At 39.4% G+C, this 22,432-nt stretch overlaps 1 protein-coding gene across 5 annotated transcripts in view; it reads right to left on the bottom strand.

Moving 5' to 3' along the window:
• Positions 1-22,432, bottom strand: part of RBMS1 (RNA binding motif single stranded interacting protein 1) — a 142,260-nt gene that overhangs the window by 59,366 nt on the left and 60,462 nt on the right. For all 5 annotated transcript variants that reach the window (XM_056496379.1, XM_056496378.1, XM_056496382.1 and 2 more), the window contains exon 2: positions 4,812-4,987. In XM_056496379.1, the coding sequence (XP_056352354.1) occupies positions 4,812-4,987 (176 nt within the window). The remainder of the gene's footprint in view (positions 1-4,811; positions 4,988-22,432) is intronic.

The following is a 22,432-nucleotide window of genomic DNA, read 5'->3' as shown; positions in this document are numbered from 1 at the left end:
CAATTACACAGCAAAGAACTTGGAAACATTAATATGTTAATGGATGTCACATGACAATGAAAATATGTCTTTTACTAAGAACAGGGAATTGAAACAACTTTCAGGTCATCTCGCTTCAAAACAGGGAAACATTGGAGTACATAACTAAGTGTTTTGGAAACAAAGCTGCATATCACATCTGGGTCGTTCGTATGTTTCAAGAAAACCATTAGCCTGCCAGTTGTTTTAGCTATGCCTGTGTTCATGATGCTGAATATTTAGCAATGAATCCTTAAATTACTCTCTCAACAAGACAGGTGATTTCAGAATGCACATATGCAAAGGCAGCCACTGCAAGGTTCCATTTCTGTGTGCAGACCATCCTGGCACAGAACAATGGCCTGCTGTGGTAATTCTATATTTTTTTACCTTAAAGCAGTTGCTTTCCTGAATGTAACCCCATTAAAAACCAACAATATGACCCTACAGTGATAACTTAAGGGGGAAGGCCAACTAAGTGGAACCATCCAGAGGAAAAAGCGATTTCAAAATTATCATATAGACTACAAGCACCTTGATACAAGCAGCACAGTGTGAGAAAACAGCCTGGAAGGGAGAATATCAAAGAGTGGGCTGATCAGATGATTTATGCTGAACTGAACACAGGAGACTTGGGTTAAGCCTCAAAGCTTGAAATCTCACCCAGGGACTGGGGATTGTCAGGAGGATGAAGGGTCTGCTGCATCATCCTCATTTAATGATGTACATATCTCAAAAGGAGGTCTCTGAAGAAACAGCATTACACAGACACAATGCTGCTGCAGGCCAGCAAGTAAATCATAAGCAAGACAGTGGAAAGTACAGGGCTTTGGAACCATGTGGCTTTAGCATAAAGGTCATCCTCAGCAAAGCACAGTGCTTAGTGAGAGTCTGGAAAGCACCTAGAAAACATGTCAAAGCAAGTTACAAACTCCTGACTGAATCTGCTAAGACCCAATCACATAAGTCCCTAATCAGATAAGCAGGCTCAACAATTTCAGTAAATAATTGGAATGGATTTAACCTTGTACCTTCAGATCCAGATATTCAATAAGTTAAGAGACAGGACTAAGAGTCACCAAATAAGAAAGTATAGTTGAAACCTAAGTAATATATTCAAAACCCAACAGAAGAGCTGAAAAAAGCATATCGAGTATTGATATCCACAGCAGGAGAAGGGAGTGCAATTAGGCATGGCTGAAGTAAGCACTGCTTCAGGAACCCTGTCAAACCAGCTCTGCATGGCAGAGGCTTGCTCAGTGCAGCAGCTCCCAAGCAATGGCACTCTATGGTTGTGAAAAGAAACCACACAGCACAGTCAGGCAGCTTCCTGCAGGCTTTCCCAAACCTCACTGGCTCCTGTCCTCTGCTCCTGTCCTATTTAGCTGATTGCTCCTGTCCAGCCTCCCACAGAACAGACAGGATCTGTGGCCACTGCAGTGATTGCTTTGCCTACTCCCACAAACCTGATGGGAAGCTCTTAGGGCCAGGACTGACTCATATCATGTCTCCCTGACACTCCTCTGGTTCTGGGCTGACTGTTATGACATCCTTGTGACAAACAATACCTCCACACACTTCTGCCTCTGGCACAACTGATATGAAGAAATTTGTTTTCTCAGCGCAGAACTGGAGTAGCAGGCTCAAGTTGGAATGAACAGAAACATGGCAGCTTTATTTCCCACACAAAAGCCAGTAATGTGCTCCGAAAAACAGCCATGCTCCCAAGTCCACACAACAAAAACATAATGTGCTCTTTTCAACTAGGAAAAGAGGAAAAAAGCTTCACCTAATAGAAAAACAGAAAGGACCAGTCAGTTGAAGTTGGAGACAGATTTGTAGACATGTATGCTGGCAAATTGTGCTTTTGCCAGGAAAATACTTTTCCACAAAGCTGGTGAATGTTTGTTCATAAATACTGCACAGCTGTGCTACAACAGGAGAGCAAGCCCAACACTTCCATTATTGATAAGGGGGCTTCTAGTGATTCACCAAAAATAATTAAATAAAGTAAAAACATGGCCAAAATTAGCACTGCTGTCACAACAAGAACTAATACAAATCCTGACTAAATCAAATAGAAGTCACAGTACAACTATCCTCCACACAAGAACTCTGTTGATTATTCAAGCTTGTATTCTGAGGGCTTCTGTCAAAAGCAATATTTCTCTACCATAACCATCATTGAAAAGAACTTTTCAGTAGAGTATATATGATACAAGTCCATTATGATCAGAAGGAAAAATCTCTGCAGATGGGATGTTTCTGGTACTTGCAGTGACAATGTGCAGTGACGTTTTTCAACCATTATTTCCTCAACCCACAGGTGTTTCTCTGTCTTGCCTGGCATCAGTCAAAAGACACAAAACAAGCCAGTGACCTTTTTATGTACATCCAACAAAAACTGCTTATTGCCAACTAGCAATATCATTTCTACAAATGCAGAGCAGCCTTTCTATCTATTCTTACCATCAAGCACTGCAGTGGACATCCTCTTATGCTAGCAAGACCCACTCTACACAGAGAAAAGGAGCTAAAATTACTCTAAAAGCCTCTCAGTAAAATCTTAGGAATTTGGAAAGAGCTAAAAAAGTATTTCGGAGACCTTCAGTAAACAACAGTCTCCTCATTGACTTCTGTGTCTCCAAGATTTTATTCTCCATTTATTTTGTATTACCGCAGCTTAAATCATGAACATGGCAGGTTCACCTTCAAGAATATCTTGCCTTTTGCACCCTAGAAGCTTTATAAGATTTATAAGAAGGAAAAGTTTTGCATCTGAAACCTCCCATGGTCTACAAAAGTGGATTACTGAGCTTGTGAACAGGGAGAGAGCTGCCATTTCTATCTTATTGCCACATACAGTTAGTTGCTAAGGGATTATATTGTCCAGCCTAAAGTCTCTGGACATCACACTTGCTTCCACAGCAGAAATGGAGAATTTTGAGACAAAATCTTCTTTCCTCTAAAGTAAAATGCTTAAGAGGGAAATATCTCACAGGGATAAATGTCATGACCTTCCAAGCCTGTAAATTCACATCAGAATTGATTTAACAACTTAATGGCTGAAGTTCTTGCCCATTTTTTTATTTATACAATTCATGCTATTCCAACTACAATTATACATTGATCAGCAACAACAAAATTGGAATCTTTGGCTATTTAAGAGGAAGGGGACCCGTTACAGCAAAGTATTGAACATATTTTTTTCTAGGCTGCTCATGCATCTATGACATCTGAGACTGTGCAAACCAAAATGTCTTCAGAAAGAGATTAAGGAGCTATAGTAACCACTGCACAAATAGTAGTTACTGGGGCGGCTCCAGTGCAAAATAACCTCACAGCTCTGTCCTAACATAACTTGAGTGCACAGGCCAAGGTTTCTTCATCACTTCAAAAGACAAAAACGGGAAGGAAAAATCCACTTCTGTAAAACATGCATTTGCAACTAAAATTCAAGTTAAGAGAGGTCATTGTCACAAGGGAAGCTGTAAAAATGTTTAATTTATCAACAAGTCTTTCCACAGATTGATTATCTATTCTCTTCTCTGCAAAACACAAGGATTTCATTTGTTGTTGGAGAAATGAGTAAATAGATTTTTTTTTCCTTAAAAACGTGAGAGGAAGCTAATTTTATTATAATACTAAGATGACTTATATGTGGCTACTACCCTGAAAGTCCAATTTTTAAACACAAAAATAGAAAATCCCCTCTATAAATTAGGTATCAGATTCTTTGCAATATTCAAAACCAAAGGTACTTCACATAAGTTTGGATCCAAAATTTAGAGGTTTTGCTGTCTATTTTTCTTACTTGTGTTGCACTCTATTTTTTTATGTTCTTAGTTACTTATCTGCTAAATGGAACATAAAATTATTTTTCAAATTTCAGTACCATTATATACAAATCTTAATAATTCTTCATCCAAAATAGACAGATTTGGATGTTCTCTTACATGTAGTATTGAAAATTTAGCTGAGTACTTTTGATTTCAAAATAATCCAGACAGTGCACTACGAATTTTGGAAATGCTAAGACATTTTAAAAATCCAGTAAAACATCTAAGGAAATTATTTTAAACAGTGTATAAACAACCCAACTGCACAGTCTTTTGACACATAACCCATATTTGAAAGTAAGAGGCACGTGCTGCTGTAAAAATTAAAAAACAGAACAAATAACTCTCATAAGCAAAAAAATCTTATGTTAACAACACTGCCTAATAGCCCTCTGCTAAGCCAAGTCTACCCAGACCTTCAGCCACTACAGAGGATTCTTATGTGGATCAGCTTTTTCTACTCATAAAAATAACTGTGTAGTAAAGTACAGCCATAAATTAGTCTGAAACCAGTTACTGAAACTAGTTATCCAGAAGCAAGGATAAGCCTTCAAATGCACATTGTAGTTTACAGTGATTCAGAACAATTACTTGAGTTTATCTTAGTAGTGAACAGAGTAGACCTTCTGTGCAGGCTCTCAATAGCAAGTTTCACATTTAGGTATAAATTTTAGCTGTGATTTCAACAGCACTCTGGGTAAGCACAGCTTTTATGAAAGCAGTGGATTGCTTCAGTTCATCACTGTATTCCCACTTTCTTTGCTTCTCCAAAGCATCAAACAATCTTTTCCTTCTGGTTGCCAACAAAGTTGAAACCTGCCTCCATATCACTGCATGAGGCTGTTTGTTTATGAATCTGGGTTTTTTTCCTCATTATCCAAACACTCATCTTGGATATGTACTCTAAGCTTTTAAGGTATGACATTATAATTTAGATTTTAACGTAGTACTTACGGTTGGCATAGTTTTACCAGGTCCTGATCAGTGGTGTTTGGAGGCAGTGCTCTGATGTAAAGGTTAGTTTTACTTAATTGATCCCATCCTGAGTTGCTGCTGCTACTACTGTTGTTATTACTGCTGGTGGTGCTGGGACTAGGAGGAGCCATTGGGTGGGCTGGTACAATGGACTGCTGCAAAGGAAAAAGCAGGTTAGAGTCAAGTACAGGTAGCAATCACAGCATGCACATCAGCTCAGCCTACAGCAGCCTGGTTGCCATTTGGAGCTTCTGTTCAATCTGTTCCTAATTACTCACGGATTTTAAACACAGCTGCTTTCATACCATGTTTGGGACAGGATTCACTGGCACATCCTAGTATCTCCAACCACCATTTGATGTATGACACAGGGTGAAATTATATATAACCTCCACTGAATATTACTCATAGGATTTTATCACTCTTTATTGTGTCATCTGATGTGAAAATGAAACAGGAATTATTGTCCCTCTAGGTTCCAGCAGGTACAAAGCTTATATCACCATGACTGGTTCACATGTCAAATTGTGGCAGATACAAAGACCATGCTCTTTCCTTAAATCTATCAAAAAATACAAAAATAATTAGAAGCCTCTTTTCTGTCTCATCTGGCTTTTAGTACTTCAGACAATATTGCTATTATTTTTTAGAGAGAGAGAAGGAGCACAGATAGCTTAAGGACCAGACTTTAAATGAATGGTGTGCCTTAGGAGAACTTTCATACTGCTGTCTGTTTCCGTATTTGTGGATTTCTTCACAATTGTCAAGAAAAAGGCTCTATATAATGGGTAAAAAATCAAGTTTCAAAAGAGGAAAAGCACGTAAGCACTTCTACTTACTTCTGAAGGTATCTAATGCTATTGCTCTTAAACTCAGACCCCAATGGAAAAAAAAATCCTAGAGGAAATCTGCAGTAGAGAAATCATTGGCATTAAGAAAATTATAGCAGGGCACAGTACAAAAAGTACTATGAACATGTCCATGGTGTTGTAAGAGAGAAATACTTTTAAAAATGTACTAGAGAACTGAAGTTGCCTGTAAACATCTTGTGACTACACGGTTTTCACTGACAAAGTGGCTGCATGTGGCCCCTTTCCTGAAAATCCTGAGCTTCCACCACAAACTCATAGCAAAGAACTGCCCCATGAATGCAGAGGAAAGGCACAGGAGGGGGAAAAATAAAAACAGAATATAAAGTGAGATGTCAGTGTAGACTCACTTGTTCCCACCCTAGTGCCACCCTCTTCCTTGGATTAGTACAAACAGTTGTACAGCCACAAACTGAACCAAAAAAATGATCTTCCCTGATCTGGTACACCACATGTGGGCTTTGCACTACGCAAAAGCTTTGGCTGTCACAAGGCAGGGAGCAGGAATGTGAAGGCAGAGAGGAAAGGATTAGAGTTTACCTCTGCTTAAAGCCCCCATGAAACTACAGACAAGAAGACACAAGAAAACTGAAACTATTTTGGAGATAACCCCAAGAAATTGGAATGGAAGCATGAGTGGGAGAAAAGTACAAAGGAATGCTTTATATCAGATACTTTATGGTAATTATGTGTTTCTTTTTTGTGTTTCCCCAGGAAGGTTTTGAAATCTTCCAATTTGGCATGTTGCAAAGTTTATTATGCAGCTATAAGGGCCTGGAACAGCCAACTGCAAGACTTGCTAAAATCAACATTGATAAGCAGTAACATTGTTGCTGCCTAATTTAATTGAACTGAAAATTACAAAAAAAAGAATGAAATACATTCCTGACCATTTAGCATTTCAAAACTGAATAACAATATTTCATTGCCATAGGGTTGAAGATTTTTTTGTTTTAGTTGTTTTTAATAAAGATTTTTAGAAACATCAAATCTTTTCCACAATATTTATATTTGGAATTGAAGCACTGAACTAGAATTTCTTCCAGGGAAAAAGATTAAATGCTCCCTTCCAAGTTTGCAATGGAAACACTGACGGATTTTAACAATAGCAGCACAAGTCAGTCTGTCAGACCACTCTGCTTCCAGTAACGCCAGGCAATTATTTTTAGGGTTACAAGCAATGCAGGATGACAGAGCGACTAGTTTCAAAACATTTTCACAACAGAACAAACTTAGTCTGGCACAGTGATATTCTCTTCAAAAAGCCTTCAGTGAAGTTCTCAAAATGCAGTGATCGAATGCAAAACTGCTCTGTTCATAGTTTCAAAATGTGCACGTACAGCTGCAAGAAAAATCACCATACACACACCTGTCTTCATCTAAACTGGTAATTACAACTGAAGGCTAAGAGCCTCTATTAAGTTTTTCAGTATCTTCGGTTTGGTTTTTCTTTTATTTCTTACAGTGTTTTGCCCTTAAAATGTTTGTTTTTCTATGTTATGAAGAACTGGAGTTTTATAAAATCTTGTCACCAGCTGGCCAAAGCCAGGAGAGGAAAATGTGTGTCTGTGTGTAGAGAGAGCAGGGATCCTAATTCTGTCTGTCTGTAAAACATAAACACCCCATTCTGAGAAATTTAAACTTCTATTTAAACATGAAGATGTGCTAGAGCTAGTGGTCACATTTGAACATGACAGGAATGTAAATGGAGACTATAGTTGTCTCCTTAAGTTTACAGACAGGAGGTTTTTCAGTGAGACTCATACCTTTACAAGCCTTAAAGGCTTTGCAAAACACATGTGCTGGGTTTCCTGCAATTCTCAAGGCCTGCAACCCAATGACAGACAGCCATTAAAGGGACAGTGACATCTTAAAGCCATACAACCAAACCACTTTTTTTTTTTTTAAATCTGCATCACTTTTTCCGCTCTGTTCCTCATCGACAACTACTTGTAAAAACTGAATTTTAGAGGTCTCTCTGTTGTTCAAAGGGGCCTTTTTGCTGTTGCCCCTGCTGCACAGGGCTGGTTGGCAGTACAGCCTGGACGCCCTGACCGCACTGGAGCCTCCCACGCTGCCGGCGCAGGCCAGGAGAGGAGTTTGTCTGCTGGCACGGTTGCATCACCTCCCAAACAACAGCAGCCAAGCCGATAAAAGCTCTTCTGCCTGCACAGCTGCATCCACACCTGGGCTTTGGCCAACATATTGATGTCAGTGAGGATGTATGACTTTTTTCCACACCCCTGGCTGATACACAGTGCTTTGCTGGCAAGACATTCTGCAGTGGAGACCTGGCCAAAGTTTGGGGTTGTTTGTTTAGCTTTTACAAACCTTAACCAAGTGCTTTGTCTAAAACCTGAAATCAAATCTAAAAAGTTTTGGTAGTTTTTGCTAAAAATCCATATCAAAAGCTGTTCTTAAGTTTTTACTATATGGACTTCACAATACTTTGTAACATTTCAACATATGCAAAAATACATTTATTAATTCTTCTTCATAATCACTGCATCTTAAATTAAAATACAGAACTCAAGGATAGGAGGAATGAATGTAAGCAACAGACCATCATTGCTTGTGACAATATTCCTGCTCACAAGAAATACCATTGTCACTCTGGTTTGCATTTCCTCCTCTAGTTTTCACTCCAAAAGGTAATTACTGATCTTTCTTTTTACAGAGCAGTTTCCTTCCTGTCATCTTCAACAAACATTAAGCAAAAAAGGCCAGTGACAGAATAATCAGCCCATCTGCTCTATGATCTCCCCAGCCCATTGTGGAGAGGAGCTCTCAGCACTCCCACCTTACCTCTGAGGCACCTTCCCTCCAACCCTCCACAGCCCCACCACAGCAATGGGAAAACCACAGATACTTATTAGGAAAATGAAAAGCTCAGTGACTGAACAGTCCCTGTGAAGTGCCTTTAAACTAGGAGAATTGTCTGCCTGTGTTTTCTTCTCAATATAAACCCCAAACGGGAATAATCTCAAGTACTGAAAACCAGCTGGTGAATACACTCATAAGAGCCATTCCTGCCTTCCTTACAAACCATTCTATGCTTAAGGACTAAAAATGAGTCAGAGCAGGACTTTATCTACCAAGGAACAGAAGAATCTCGTTGCTGTCAACAGATAAAAAGACATCAAACCAAAATGGAATAACCCCAAGAAATTTCTTTGACTGGGGGCTGAGAGATACTGATCCCTTCTGCCTTCAGACTACAGAATTCCAACAGAACTTCAACAAGTAGAAGCTAGCTTGGACAATGACTGTCCCAAAACAGAGTATGACCACTACAGTAGCAATCCATTTAAGTCTGACTTTGTGCAATAAAAGCATGCACATAAAGTTATATAACATATGAGCATTTAATAATGAGTTTAATCACTCAGCCAAAATTCCTAATGGGAAAAGTACCATGACTTTTAACAACGGAGTTAGTTCTCACACATCTACTCTAAATTCAAACCATGAATTGCAGCACACATTAACTATCAGATTTAGCCAGAATTGTTACTTGGATCATCTCATAGTATCAAAATCTCATCAGCAGTGTTTCTCTAGCTTTGCTCAGGTGACTAAGCTACAAATACCTGCTTACCCAGCCTGACTTTGCCTAACTTCCCTGATTTTGAAAGCAGCATCTTCAGTAACTGGTACTGATATAAAAATTACCGTACATTTTTCATGGATGTGTGCAACAGTGAGAAAAATATTACATGTGCTTTTGTTTTTTGTTAAATTGGGAGTTTCTTGTTTATTTATTAATCTACCTAACACTTCAGGTTAGAGAGAGCTTGTACAATGAAAGCAAGGGCTCAGGAGAATAGATGCCATACCTAGTGAAGCAAGACACTGCAACACTTAGGAAAGCTTAGGAAATAGGAACTCATTTGGAATTAAATCATGTCCCTAGCAGAAAGAACAGCTCCAAGTGTTTAACAGAAATGAGTGTCCGTGGATGAAGACAGTTGCTTTATTACCCTTCTTTAAATAAGGAAACATTAAACCTTGATCACTTACTCTAAGCCAGCAAAGTGACAGCTGCAGCGGAGATGCCATTTTGAGTGTCCTGCACTATTCTGTTTCAATGTATTTCCTCATCATGTCTGAAACATTACAGCAAGCTAAACTGAATTTCTGGAGGCCTCTCCAAGTTCAATTCTCAGTGGACATGAGCCAACCAGCAGAAACTGAAAGCTTTGCTGCTGCTTTACTCACATCTCCTGCCTTAGGGTAGCTTCTCCAACTGTTCTTTAGTCTCTAAGCACTTGTCACAGGAAGATTCAGCAACCAAATCTAAGCATTTTCAGCATGACACCAGTATAAAGTGTACCTCAGAAGCTCCAGACTTCTGTTGAAAATCTCAGGCAGAAAAAACCCTGATACCTGCCCCCTTTTTCACCTTTAAACCACCGACCATAACTTCTCTTTGCATGGGTAAAAAATATGATCTCATTGTGTCGCTGTAAAAGTTAACAAGACTATCCCAGAAAGTGCAGGTATACTGCACAAGGCAGAAACTATGGGTGTCATGCTTTGCGATCAGACAGAGCTATTTGCATACTCAGGATGCAAGCCTATTCCATTTTTCTTTAGGTGGTGAGGAAAGGTGTTAGTGGTTCAGCCACAAGGAGCAGAAACAACTACTGGGAAGATGCAGGACCCTGAGAGTGGAGGCTGGCATCAGGCAAAGGCTCTGCCTGTTACAAAACATCACAGGGAGACCAGGAGAACCTGGAGGTCCAGCCCCTGCGTTTCTTCCAAAAATGTTCCATACCTTGGTATGAAAGAACTAAGCCCAGAAGACTAAAGTGGGATTACAGCAATGATGGACTGCAATAAATAGAATGAAAATTAAGTAATCAATGAAAAAAACATATCACACTGAACAGGGAAGCCCCCTTGCCTCAATAGGTAAGTTTTAAGAGGACCTTTGCAAGATAAAAATATAGGGTTATACTTTTTCCTTGCCTGTATGTTACAGCCAAGTCCTATGAAAACTATTTTTCTGAATACAAGTAAGTATTTTCCATACTAAAAGAAAACAAAAGGAAACAAAATTGCAGGTGGATATTATCATGCATCTATGAAGATAATAAAAAAGTTATTTTCACTCTGATATTTGTTTTTAAACTGCTAAAATTCTCTTTTTTCTTTATTATACTTTAACTAATTTCAACCAATTTACCATTACAAAAAATGTTTCTAGCAAAATCCAGGGAAGCAGTTCATGCATTTTTTCTGAGCCATTTAAAGAAGTCCTTCCTTGACATACAGAAATGCATGAGTAGGTACTTCTCGCAGCTTCCTTTCTAAAATATCTTCATGAAGAGTGGCTCTATCAGCAATGAAACAAGACAAAGTCTAGCATAAACCCCTAGTCATGGCTCAGATGCTCCTAACAATTTCATCTCTAGACTCCTCTGATTACAACCCAAGCTCATTCGCCACTGAGCAGTTTTGCTTCCTTTCCTCAGATCTTACAGCAATATAGCTGGACTGGACCTGTTCTCACCAGAAAGCAACAATTACTAAAACCAGAAAGTATTGAAGTAAACAATTCCAGCTTGTTATAAAATGTCACATTTTCATATACTGAGAGGAAATGGAACCAGTATTATTTAAATTACACATTTAAAGCTTAATGCAACAGCAATCTTCTGCTGGCAATGAAAGAAAGCTCAAAATGTATCTATATCCTTTCTATGAAGACACTTGAAGAAGTGTGAGCATAATCCTGGCCACATTGAAGTATATGACAAAAAACCACATTGATGCTTCAGAACAGGATTTTTTTTCTCCAAGAATAGGGTGTGGAGAATTTTTTACTGTTATTACTCAAGAAAATAAAGCTTTCTAACTTGGAATTGGCAGGCAAGATGGTAACAATAAAGCAAGCAATAGGTGCAAGAAACTCCTCCTGGTTCAGGTAGCTCTTCTAGAGTCTCAGTGATAAATGAAAAAGCTTCAAACTCCCCTGAAACTCACTTATTCCATTAACTTTACCTCTTGTCAGGGATTTTTCAATGCTCCACTGACTGATTTCCCTAGTTGTGAGACAAATAAAAAGTGCAAAATACACAAACTTAGCTACACCACAGCATAAAAGCTATCCCAAAGGAGAGCAAGGGTAGTGCTGAACTGGGCTACATCCTGTTCCTTTCCAGATGTCATGAACCCTCCCTTTCCCCTTCCACCTGCTCATCATGAATCACAGTGTCTGTCCTCCCTCTTAGTTTTATACCTGGATTTCCTGGACAACCCTTGAAACAATACCTTGGTACCATGCCCTAGCCATGACAGAATTGTAGACACATATAAAGCAAAATATTTAAGTTTCTGAAATGTGAACAAGCTGCAGCAATCCAACAGCTAGGCCACATCAAAAGAATCTAAAAAAAAAGTCAAGATGCTGCCCTAAGAAAGAGAGCATGGTACTAAGATCCACCAGACAGACAAAAAAGCATGTATATGATTTTATGGTTAGCCCTTCACCAAGGGCTTTTGTAGACACAAAAGAATTCACTGCCAACTTCCTTCCCGATTCTAGTACATACACAGGTCTATTTTCTTCAGTGAAACCAGCCAAGGCTTTTGCTCTGGATCCAGAAAACAGAGTACTGAATATCTAAATTATGTTTAAAACTCTGCACAGAAATTTCTGAAGCATTGTTTATTCTTCTTCCATATTGTATTACACTTTAGATTTCTGATAAATCCATGCAAGTATTGTCTTGCTTGAAAAAGTGTCACGGATTTCATGATGCACACAGGAGAATTTTGCAGCTCTTAAAAAGTTATTTTTATTTTTCCTTTTTTATAATTTTCCAAACTGTTGGCTTTTCCCCCAAAAACTACAATGTCACCATTCTGCTCATCTGGCTATCCTATCCACCCTCCCTCCACAGACAGTAATTATGAGATAGGAATGGCACCGCATTGAAGATGCATGTCAAAAGAAGCATCTGCTTTTCTGGCAAACTCCACATTGTTGGTGGCATTGGAATTACTGCTATACTGTTTGTCACAGGGTTAGACCACAGATGGCTCTTTTGGCTGACATGGGATCCGCTATGTCATTTTCTGTTTATTCAAGTTAAAGAAATTGAAGAACTTGTGCCCGACCGTGTATGAGGGAGTCAATTCCTATCAAAATCCCTTTGTCTATGATTGTTGATTCCTTATGGGCAACATACTGCACCCAGAGTAGCAGCAGCATTGCAACTGTGAATCCCTCTGTTCCATTCTGAAGGAGAGAATGTATGTTCTTCCTGGTAAGGCCATTACACAAGAATTTAATAGGGAGCCTAGTCTATTCCTGCTGCTTTCTTTGACAACATCGATGGAACAGATAAGGCAGCTGGCTCTGGCCCTTTTTCTGCATTCCTACATCTTAATCTTCCTGAGAGACCACACCCTCTTCACCACAGCTAGCATTTCCAGCTGTTGGAAAGGTGGCACATCGGACAAAAAAAGGGTAGAAAAAGCCACTTTTATAAGACTTTGTCATTAAGACTTTGTCATCAAGACTGAACCTGGATGCCTCCATGAAAAAGCTCAAACTGCACAATTTATGCTTCAAAGTACAGATCACTTTAGATATTTTATCCTTTGAATTCACTTTGCAAATATTTTTTCCTTTTCTAAGTGTCTTCAAGCCTAATTGGTGTAGATACACTGCCTGAGTGCAACACAAAGGTTACTGTAATTTTGATACCAAGAAGGTCCAATTCTGCTGCTCAGCAGCTTATGTGTCTATGTCAAGTCACAGCTGAACTAATTTCAGTGAGAACAGCATCTTGCATCACTTTCCATGGGAATAAATGACTCCTCCATGAACTGAAGAATGGGAAAGCATACTCAGAGCATCACTATCCTTCCTAGTTACTCCATTGCAATTATTTCCATAGTCTTTCACAGTATTTGCCATAGAATTGAGGTCAGCATGACCTGTGCTGGACTGAAAGTTCCATTCATATTTTTGCTCTTCTTTTTGCTTCTGAAATTTCTGAAATCCATGTTTTTGCTTCCAAAATTTCAAGAAGTGTCCTTATGGTTTTAATATTCTGCAATATGATGAAATGCAGCAGACACAACTCACTATAATCAACACACTGAAACAGGACATGAACAGGATTGCTGGTAAAGGATAAAAGCAAGTCTCAGATATAACTAGGAAAGTACATAACAAATTCAAGAAATATTAACAGTGTTAAATTCACCAGGCTTTCACACTCCACTTGCCTTTTACAGTCAAGAAAAAAGGAATCACAAGATTCATTTACAATTATTTCAACAAAGGTTGAAGTGACTATCCACCAAATTTCAGCTAGGAATTTGTGCTAATTTGTCATGGTGTTTTGACAGTCACAGAGCCCATGTATGAGAGTATGATGCTGCAAGTGATGGATGTATACACACACATTATACATATCTTTTATATTTGTGATACATACATAGTCTGGCACTGAACTTGTAATTTGCTATGGGAGAGTGACCACACCTCCATAAATGTGATTCTCCTCCATGGCAAAGCCACCAAACTGTACAAAAGCAGGCAGGTATTATTAAATTAGCAATATGCTTTTAAAACACGAGCAAGATCAGTAGAAACTTTTTAAACCATCAGACTCATTATGTAAGGAGTTGTCAGGTTTTTGCACTTGCACATATCGGCCTAGTTCCACTCTCACCCAGTGAGTCTGCATTCATTTGTGTGTTGGTTTCACCTGCTTGGGGGGAGAGGCTCTCCCGTCTCTGGGAGCTGCCCCTGTGAGCTGCTGGCACCAATCAGAGAGCTGATTTGGTGATGGACAGCTCGGGAAACCAATGAAAGTTATTTCGCTTTCACAAATCACAGTGGATCAGCTTTGTTCTCTCTCTTTCGGCTTCCTGTCTCCGGGGGTGGTGGTCCCTGGCCGGGGGCTGCGGCCCGGCTCTGGCTCGGCCTGGAGTCCGGCCCGGTGCCCCGGCTCCGCGGGGGGGGGCCCAGCTCGGCACCCCGGCTCTGCAGGGGCCTGGCCCGGCCGCACGGTCCCAGCCCTTCCCTGACCGCATGGCCCCGCGGCCCGGAGCTCCCCTCTCCACGGGGCATGGCCGAGCAGGGGGGATCGGGGAGCCGGCAAAGGCTCTCCCTTCCCCCTTCCCTCCGCCTTCTGAGAGAAGAGGCCTCCAGCTGCCCAAGCTGTTTCTTCAAGATCTGGATACAATTGTAACTTCTTCATGCCTGGATAAGATCCTCGATTTTTCTAAGCTCTCCTGAATGGGAAGAAATAAAGTCTGGAGACTTCAGAAGTCAGCGCAATGAAGATAAAATTCCTGGTGGGAAGAGATTGAAAAGATGTGAACTGATAAGTAGCTGAAAACCTTTTTGTGGGCTAAGGGGATTGTGACTTTACTAAAATTCCTTTAAACTGTGAAATATACTTGGGGAGGTTTTGGGTGCTTGAGAAGAACCTTATTTTTGCCTTGGAGAAATATAGCTCTCTGTTCTGGGACTGAAATATGAACAGAGACATTTAATAGAGAAAGAGATGACTTTTTGCCTCGGGGAATGAAGCTCTCTCTGTCCTGGGACTGGAATAAGGACAGAGACATTTGATAGTGAAGGAGATGAAGAGAATCTTGTTTTTCAGCAGCCTGCCTTTAAAAGTACTACCCCATGTGTGTAACATAACCCATTGCACAGCTCTGGAAGGACTGTGAAAGAATGGGAGGAGTCATAATCTGCAATATTTTTCCCGGGTGGAGGTGGATTATGAAGGTAAAGACGCCCCCTAAGCCATAATCAAAAAGGGACTTTTCTCTCAAGTGAACTGAACTGATTATTTGAATGTATCACTGACTGAAGTGCTCTCTGTATGTTTATTGGTAAGAAATGTTGAATGAAGGGGAGGAGGAAACAATCTAGGGATCTTATTCTGAATATTTTTTGGTGTTATTAATAAATTTCTTCTTGTACCTTTCTAAGTTTTAAGCCTGCCTTGTCTCTACTCCTGGGTCCCGCCTCTAAAAGAAATTAAATATATTAAGGTTGGCAAACCCAAGTCACACCGTGACAATTTGCATAAGCTGAAAGTCTGTCCAGAAATTTTATAAATTTCAACATTGCATAGAACTGACAAACCAGAAGACGGCAGTGTATATAATGTTGGCAAAAATTCTCTACATAGGACTTTTCTACAGAGCATCAGGGAGCAAACCCTGCTTGGTCTGCATGCTACAACACGTACACCAATTTTCTTTGGGTTGTAATGAGGCTGCATGGAGCATGTATGAGACTGCAAATGACATTCCCAAAGTCTTCCAAAGGACTCCCAACACTCTATGTGGCTTCCTAGAATAAAACATAGAAGTTCAAATCTCATTAGAAAAGAACAGTTTAACTTCACTGCTTCTGAAACATTTGCCTCCTGCATCATTTCCCATTTGGGAGGGATGTGGCCTCGGTGTGGGCACCTGGCTGCGGTGCCTGCAGCGAGGGCGTGACACAACAGCAGATTTACCAAAGATTTTCATTAGTTCAACTGTATCAGTGCAGTTACAGCCACAATGACACCTCCAGGACAGAAAAGGTCTAATCTGTGTTCTCATGGAAGGCAATGAACACTGCAGTGCTCTAAGCTTGCCTTATGTCCAGCAAAAGTGATTTAAATTAAGAGCTGAGAAAAAGCTGTGTGCAGGCAGCACCAAGGACAACTGTTTCCAAATTTCTGGGGCTGGTGGACTCCGTGCTGCTTTTGGCATTTCTCACAGATGATCCTGAACCATTAGAGAGTCATGCTAAAGCCCACCACATCCAACCCTTTTGGCCAAATGTTCACTACAGCATACCCAGCATAGCTGACATCAGAAGTCCATTTTCTCCAGATGTATGATGTAATACAGTCACACACAGGATACCCTGTGCTCTTCAGGAAAAAAGGAGTGTCTGTTATGCCCAGAACAATTTGTACAACTTTCTCCTGTGTAGCACACAGAGTCTTACACCCATGAACAGGCACCACAGGACAAATTGCAACCAGTTTAGCATGACAAAAGCAGCTGTTTAACTCTTGGGAAAGATGGAAACAAGAACAGCTCGTTCAGCCAGTGAATGGTTCAGACAGACACTTAACACCACCTTTCCTGCAGCTGCTATTACTACAGAAAATGCTTCTAAGATGGTACAGACAACTGAAGATGTTCCCAATTGATCAGGTAACTCTAGCAGCAGAAAACATAGCTTGACAAACAGCAAGAAATATGCACAGCTTCTCTCATTTGTTATCCCTTTGCCCTTGGAAGCATGTGTGCTCAAGTATACCCACATAAAGCAGTTCTATGTACGTTATTTCAGGTCTGTGCATCCCATATATTCAAATCTTGAATTAAACTATAGGCTGCTGGAACACTATGGATCAAGATACTATCACCTAATTTTTCTTTCTTCTGCAAGCCTTTATGAGCTGCTATCTTGAAACCATCTACAAAGAATACCAGGAAAATGTTGACATTTGGACAATTTTATCCTGGAAAAGACAAGAAAGTAATAATTTTTGTCTTTAGATACCTCCAAAATCCTAGTCTGCTTGGTTAGGACTGTTTTAGCTTGGTTTAGCTTCCTAGAAGTTAGAGGGAAGCATTTTCTGCTCACATTTGCCATCTTTTTTGTCTCCCAGTACTCAGTGGCTATGCCCTCCGACACATTTTTCTCTCTCAATTGACAATTTTAATGCACAAGAGTGAAAACTGTCCATTGCTTCATTTCTTTAAGGAGAATTTTAGGTGTTACAGTAATACCAAAATCACTTGCTTCGTTACCAGAATGCTTAATGGAGCGATCACTTCCAGCATCATTTCAGGGAACTGGGAATAGGATAATCCAGAACACAATGCTTAGCATAGTACAAAAACTACTTAATCCCATTCAATTTGGATCAAGCAGGGCTTGTTAGCATTTGCTCAGTATCAGATCCAGGTCTCAACAGATACAGGTTATTTCCAGCAAATCCATTCTCTTGTTTAATGAAAGCCAGTTTGGGCAGCATGTCTACATCCATGGTCTAGAGAAGCTGATTTCAGGCCAGTTTAAAGCACACAGTTACTGAACATCCATTTAAGATGATCTGTGGGTAAGCTCTTTTGAATTTTAAGCTCTAGCAAATAGGAGCATGACACATTTAAATTAGAACTAGTGGCAGGAGTAAGAGAATCTAACCAATTAGTAAATCTAATCCTCCTTATGCAAAGTTATGAAAACTGTAAATATTTTCCTAAATGCAAGTGATCAAGGGTGCACAGATGACAAGGCAATTCACTACAATACTGTGAACACAACAAATCTGGAGACTTGATGAAACATAGCAAGGAGTTTGCTAAAATCAGCATAGCAAAATCCAGCACATGAGCCTACTTTCATATATTGCAGTCTGCTTCTCCTTACAAGTAAGGAAAATGGTATTCCTTCAGTAGCATGAAATTCTCAAAGTTGTAAAGGTAGGCCTTTAATTAAAACTGATGATTCATCCACAAAAACAAGAGCAAGATTTCCAAGGGCAAGTAACTTTTGTGGAGCTCTCCAGTAGATGTCTAGCTGTTCATTAGGAATGATTTGCCTGCACAGACCTTTGATGGCCTGAACTTAGTGCCAGGTCAACTAAGAACAGCATAGAAAGCTGAAATAATTCAAAGATTACTGATTGGGTGTATCAACATAGAAATTCAAATCCTGATAAAGTTGTTGAGTAGAAATAGCACTTTCTGAGGTATCTAGGATGTGCAGATGGTGAAAAGGAAAAGAGCGGTACAGGGATGTCAAAAAGCTTAAAGACAGGTAGTTAGATCTGCTGGTCTGATAAAATGGCTTTGGTGCAGTACCAAATAAAGAACAAAGATGGCTTTGCTGGTCCTGCTGGCAGCTCAGCTTCCAAGACAACCCTTCCCTCAGTTTGGCTGAAAGTGCAACAGAGGCAAAAGTGGAGCCACAGAGCAATGTGGCAGTTCAAGGAATAGCTTAGGCTGACATTACTCCAAAAAGCAGCATCCTTGCCCCTGTGGCTGCTTACCCTTCCTTCTGGTGTCTCCCCCTTGTTCATCAAAAGAACAAGAAGAATTTAATAAAAAAAAAAAAAGGAAAAAAAAAGAAAAAAAGAAAAAAAAAAAAAAAGAAAAAAAAAAAAAAAAAAAAAAAAAAGGAAGTTCAGACTGCTTCATTTACTGATGGTGCTGGTGCTGACTCATGAAAGTGGTAACAAAACAGCATTAGGCTGTCAAACAATCCGGAACTAAACCAACGCTGGTTTTTCATACACAAAGTAAGACAACTGCAGCAAACACATGTGGTACCTCTGGCTAGCTGAGTCTTACAAGTAAGGCAATAAGCAACATGCACAAACCTGTCTGCTAAAACTAAGTGAAATCCTGTGTACATACCACATGTAGCAATGCTGCTCTGGCCTTAGGGCCAGATTCTCCTTACAGCCCTATCTGAAACAAACCCAAGTCAATCTTTTCTCATTCTTTAAAGGATTATGTTTTGGTAGCTGCTTATCACTTATTAGATCCAATACTTTCTGACTGCTGACTTTTTACAAATGACAATCTTGTCCAAAATCCTTGTGCATGCAATTCAATAACTTATTACTTATCATTTCCTGTTCTTCTTGATAGCTGTAATTTATACTGAATCACACAAACAGAAGTTGTTCTACATCACTTCCACAGCCCTCATAAATTTTTCTTGCATATTGCCTTCTAATTTAAAATTTCACTCTTGATTTGAACCAAGAGACAAAACTTTTTTTCCTTTTGCAAACTACTGTTCTAGCTCATGCAGTTACTTTTAAACTCAGCTAAAATACTATGTACTCTAAAATTAAAATGTTTGTGACTTCACAGTGTATGATAATGAACAATGTCTTTTACACCCAGAAACTTAGTTCTGAAGATCAGTTACAAAGATTTAGCAGCTGTATGCTAAGCAAATGCAGGATGTCATTCCTTGGTGCATCCAAATAGCTGCTGGGGGAATGTCTGACTGCACAGTGAATCATTGTCAATTCTGAAATGAAAAAACACAAGAATTAGATAACACCTAGGAAAGCTTCCAGACATACTACTAATACAACATTAATAATACATGAGAAATTCAACTGCCAGGCAGAACTGGTTGTGGCAAAGCAGGTAACAGTCTGACTCAGACAAGTGAGTGGCTACAGCTACAAGCAGAGATGACCCAAGGAGCGCTCACAGCGGCCACCAAGGTGCTCAGAAGCTCCTGCAGCCAGCAGGCCACACATTAGCACAGCTGGTACAACAGCTGCAGCACCTGTGGGAGACACCTCCACCTCTGGGTGGTGCAGGGACACATGGCTTGAACCACATCTGGTGCTCTGTATGGATAGATAAATACTAGTCAGGAATAAACCCGTTCATTTGGGCACAGAGTCCAACTCATCTGCGATTTTAACAGTCATGTTCTTACCCTTGGTACAATAACTCAGCTGGGGAATCATACCTCTGAATACACCAGAAAGTTATGGATGAAGGAAATTGCTTCTAATAAGTACATCTGGAATTGATAATTAACTGTAAAGCACTGCAGTGAAAGGGAATCTGCTCAGCCAATGGCTAACTTTTTAAGATAAATTAATCACTTGCCTCTGCTTACTGCACAACCCCAGTACTTAGCAACTGCTTTCAGGTTTCTGACACTGTGGACAATTTTGAGGAATCACATTTTTACTAAGTACATTCAGCTGCACTTTTCTTACCAGTAATTCTAGCTTTGCAGCTTATCCATCTGCACAACAGTTGGATGTTTAACACTAACTATCTTGTACACTAGCACTGGTTCACTACAGAAGTCACCATAAACTGAATGACTGTGTATTGAATTTCCTTAAAAAAAAAAAAAAAACAAACCACCAAAACAAACCAACAAACCCAAATATTTAAATTTTGAATTTATGCAATTTAATTGGATTTCAAAATTTAAATGGGACAACAGAATACTGGAATAAGGACTTCCCAATTAAAAAAAAAAAAAAAAGAAAAGAAAAGAAAAAAAAAAGGTTCCTAAACCCTAAGGAAGTTCATTTCATAAGAAAGATAAGGCCATAAAACCACTCAAGAAAACAAGATTAAATTTCTGTAGAATCTAAGCCACTGAACTTCAGGGAGTTATTCCTGTTCCCAGTAATATTTTCATGGTTGACTGCCTTTCTGCCCAACAAACATCTGCTTAGAAATAAACTTACCTATAGCTAATAGTAAACCAACCTTTACTCTTTTTGAAAACTAGAGTTCTACATAGTTTCAACAGTCCAGTTTCTTGCCAAAATGAACTTTGTCATTGCTATTAATTTGGAAATAGCAACAATAGCATTCAGATGAATGTTCTCATAGACCATAAAGAAACTACTTAGACAATGCATGAAGGCAGAATTTGAACACAGTTCTATCATTCCCAACAATCTGCCCTATCCTGAGCTTCAGGGGACAGACAGACACAGACATCTACGTAGGTATGCATGCATACCATAATTTTTTCCAAGGTATTTAGTACTAATTGCTGTAGTATTTGAACCACTTGCAGGTGTTAGCATATTTCTGTGTAAAATCTGAGATGTAGGAAACTAATATTAGCAAGTACCTTTTGAAGAGTCAAACCTTAACAATTTAGTTAAGATTATCCAAAATGTCAGTGACAGGACCATTTTGAACTTCATGTCACCATCTTAATCCTTATGAATAACCTTTATGGGTGTGGCTAAACTGGAACTTCCCATTATTACCCACGACAATGACACAACACAGCACTTATTTCAGGGAATGAAAAAGATGGAGATGGATTCAGACATTTTGAAAGAGGGTCAACAGAGAAGTGTCACACCAAAATAAAGATATCCTTTTGATAGAAGGATAAGACACACAGCTAGGCTAAATATTTCTTTACATCAACTAATACACTAAAATACAAAACCCTTTTTTTTTAACATTAATTATACTAAAACAATATTCAAATTGCAACAGAAACATTAACCGAGAAAGCACCAAATTGGCAGGAGCTGCAGAGCAGGGAATTCCCAACAACTTACCAGAACACATAAAGAACAGTAACACGAAAAGCCAGAGTGCCATTTATAATGACTACACCAGTCTACAGCCCTTAGTGACTTCTGAGACCATGACACTCCACACCTGACAGATCTAAGAACAGTATGCTTGCTGGCAATCTGACAAAATCTAATATGATTTTGTCACTACAGCAATTAAAATATCGACCTAATGCTCAAACAATGACTTCCTTAACCATTTCCATCTTTCATTAGCCTCCACAGCACTGTAAAATATTGTAACCGGGAATGGAGGCAGCTCTTAGAGCTCTTCAAAAACACTGAAAAGCCCCTGCATTCTTCTACTGGTGCTACAGTGTGCCCTAGGTATCACTAGCACCTTCAACCAGCTGAAATTCTATATACTGAATTACATCTTAGAATTCACCATTAAAATTACTGAAGATTTCAAATGTAGTGCCTCAGTACTGCAGGATATAACTGGTTTCTCAGCTCAAAAAATGTCCCTAATTCTGGAATATTTACATGTATATGTGTGCATTGGAGGCACTGTTACCCTAAGACAATAAAGAAATCTAATCACTTACATTTTTGTTTAAGTGAAGCACTTTTCCTAAACCCCAGTTTGATAAGTATTTCTCACAAGCAGTATTCAGACATATAACTCCTGAAA

This window comes from Oenanthe melanoleuca, chromosome 7 (assembly GCF_029582105.1).
Source record: "Oenanthe melanoleuca isolate GR-GAL-2019-014 chromosome 7, OMel1.0, whole genome shotgun sequence".
Taxonomy (NCBI): Eukaryota; Metazoa; Chordata; class Aves; order Passeriformes; family Muscicapidae; genus Oenanthe; species Oenanthe melanoleuca.
The sequence above is the reverse complement of the archived record's forward strand: the minus strand, read 5'-3'. Positions and strand labels throughout refer to the sequence as shown.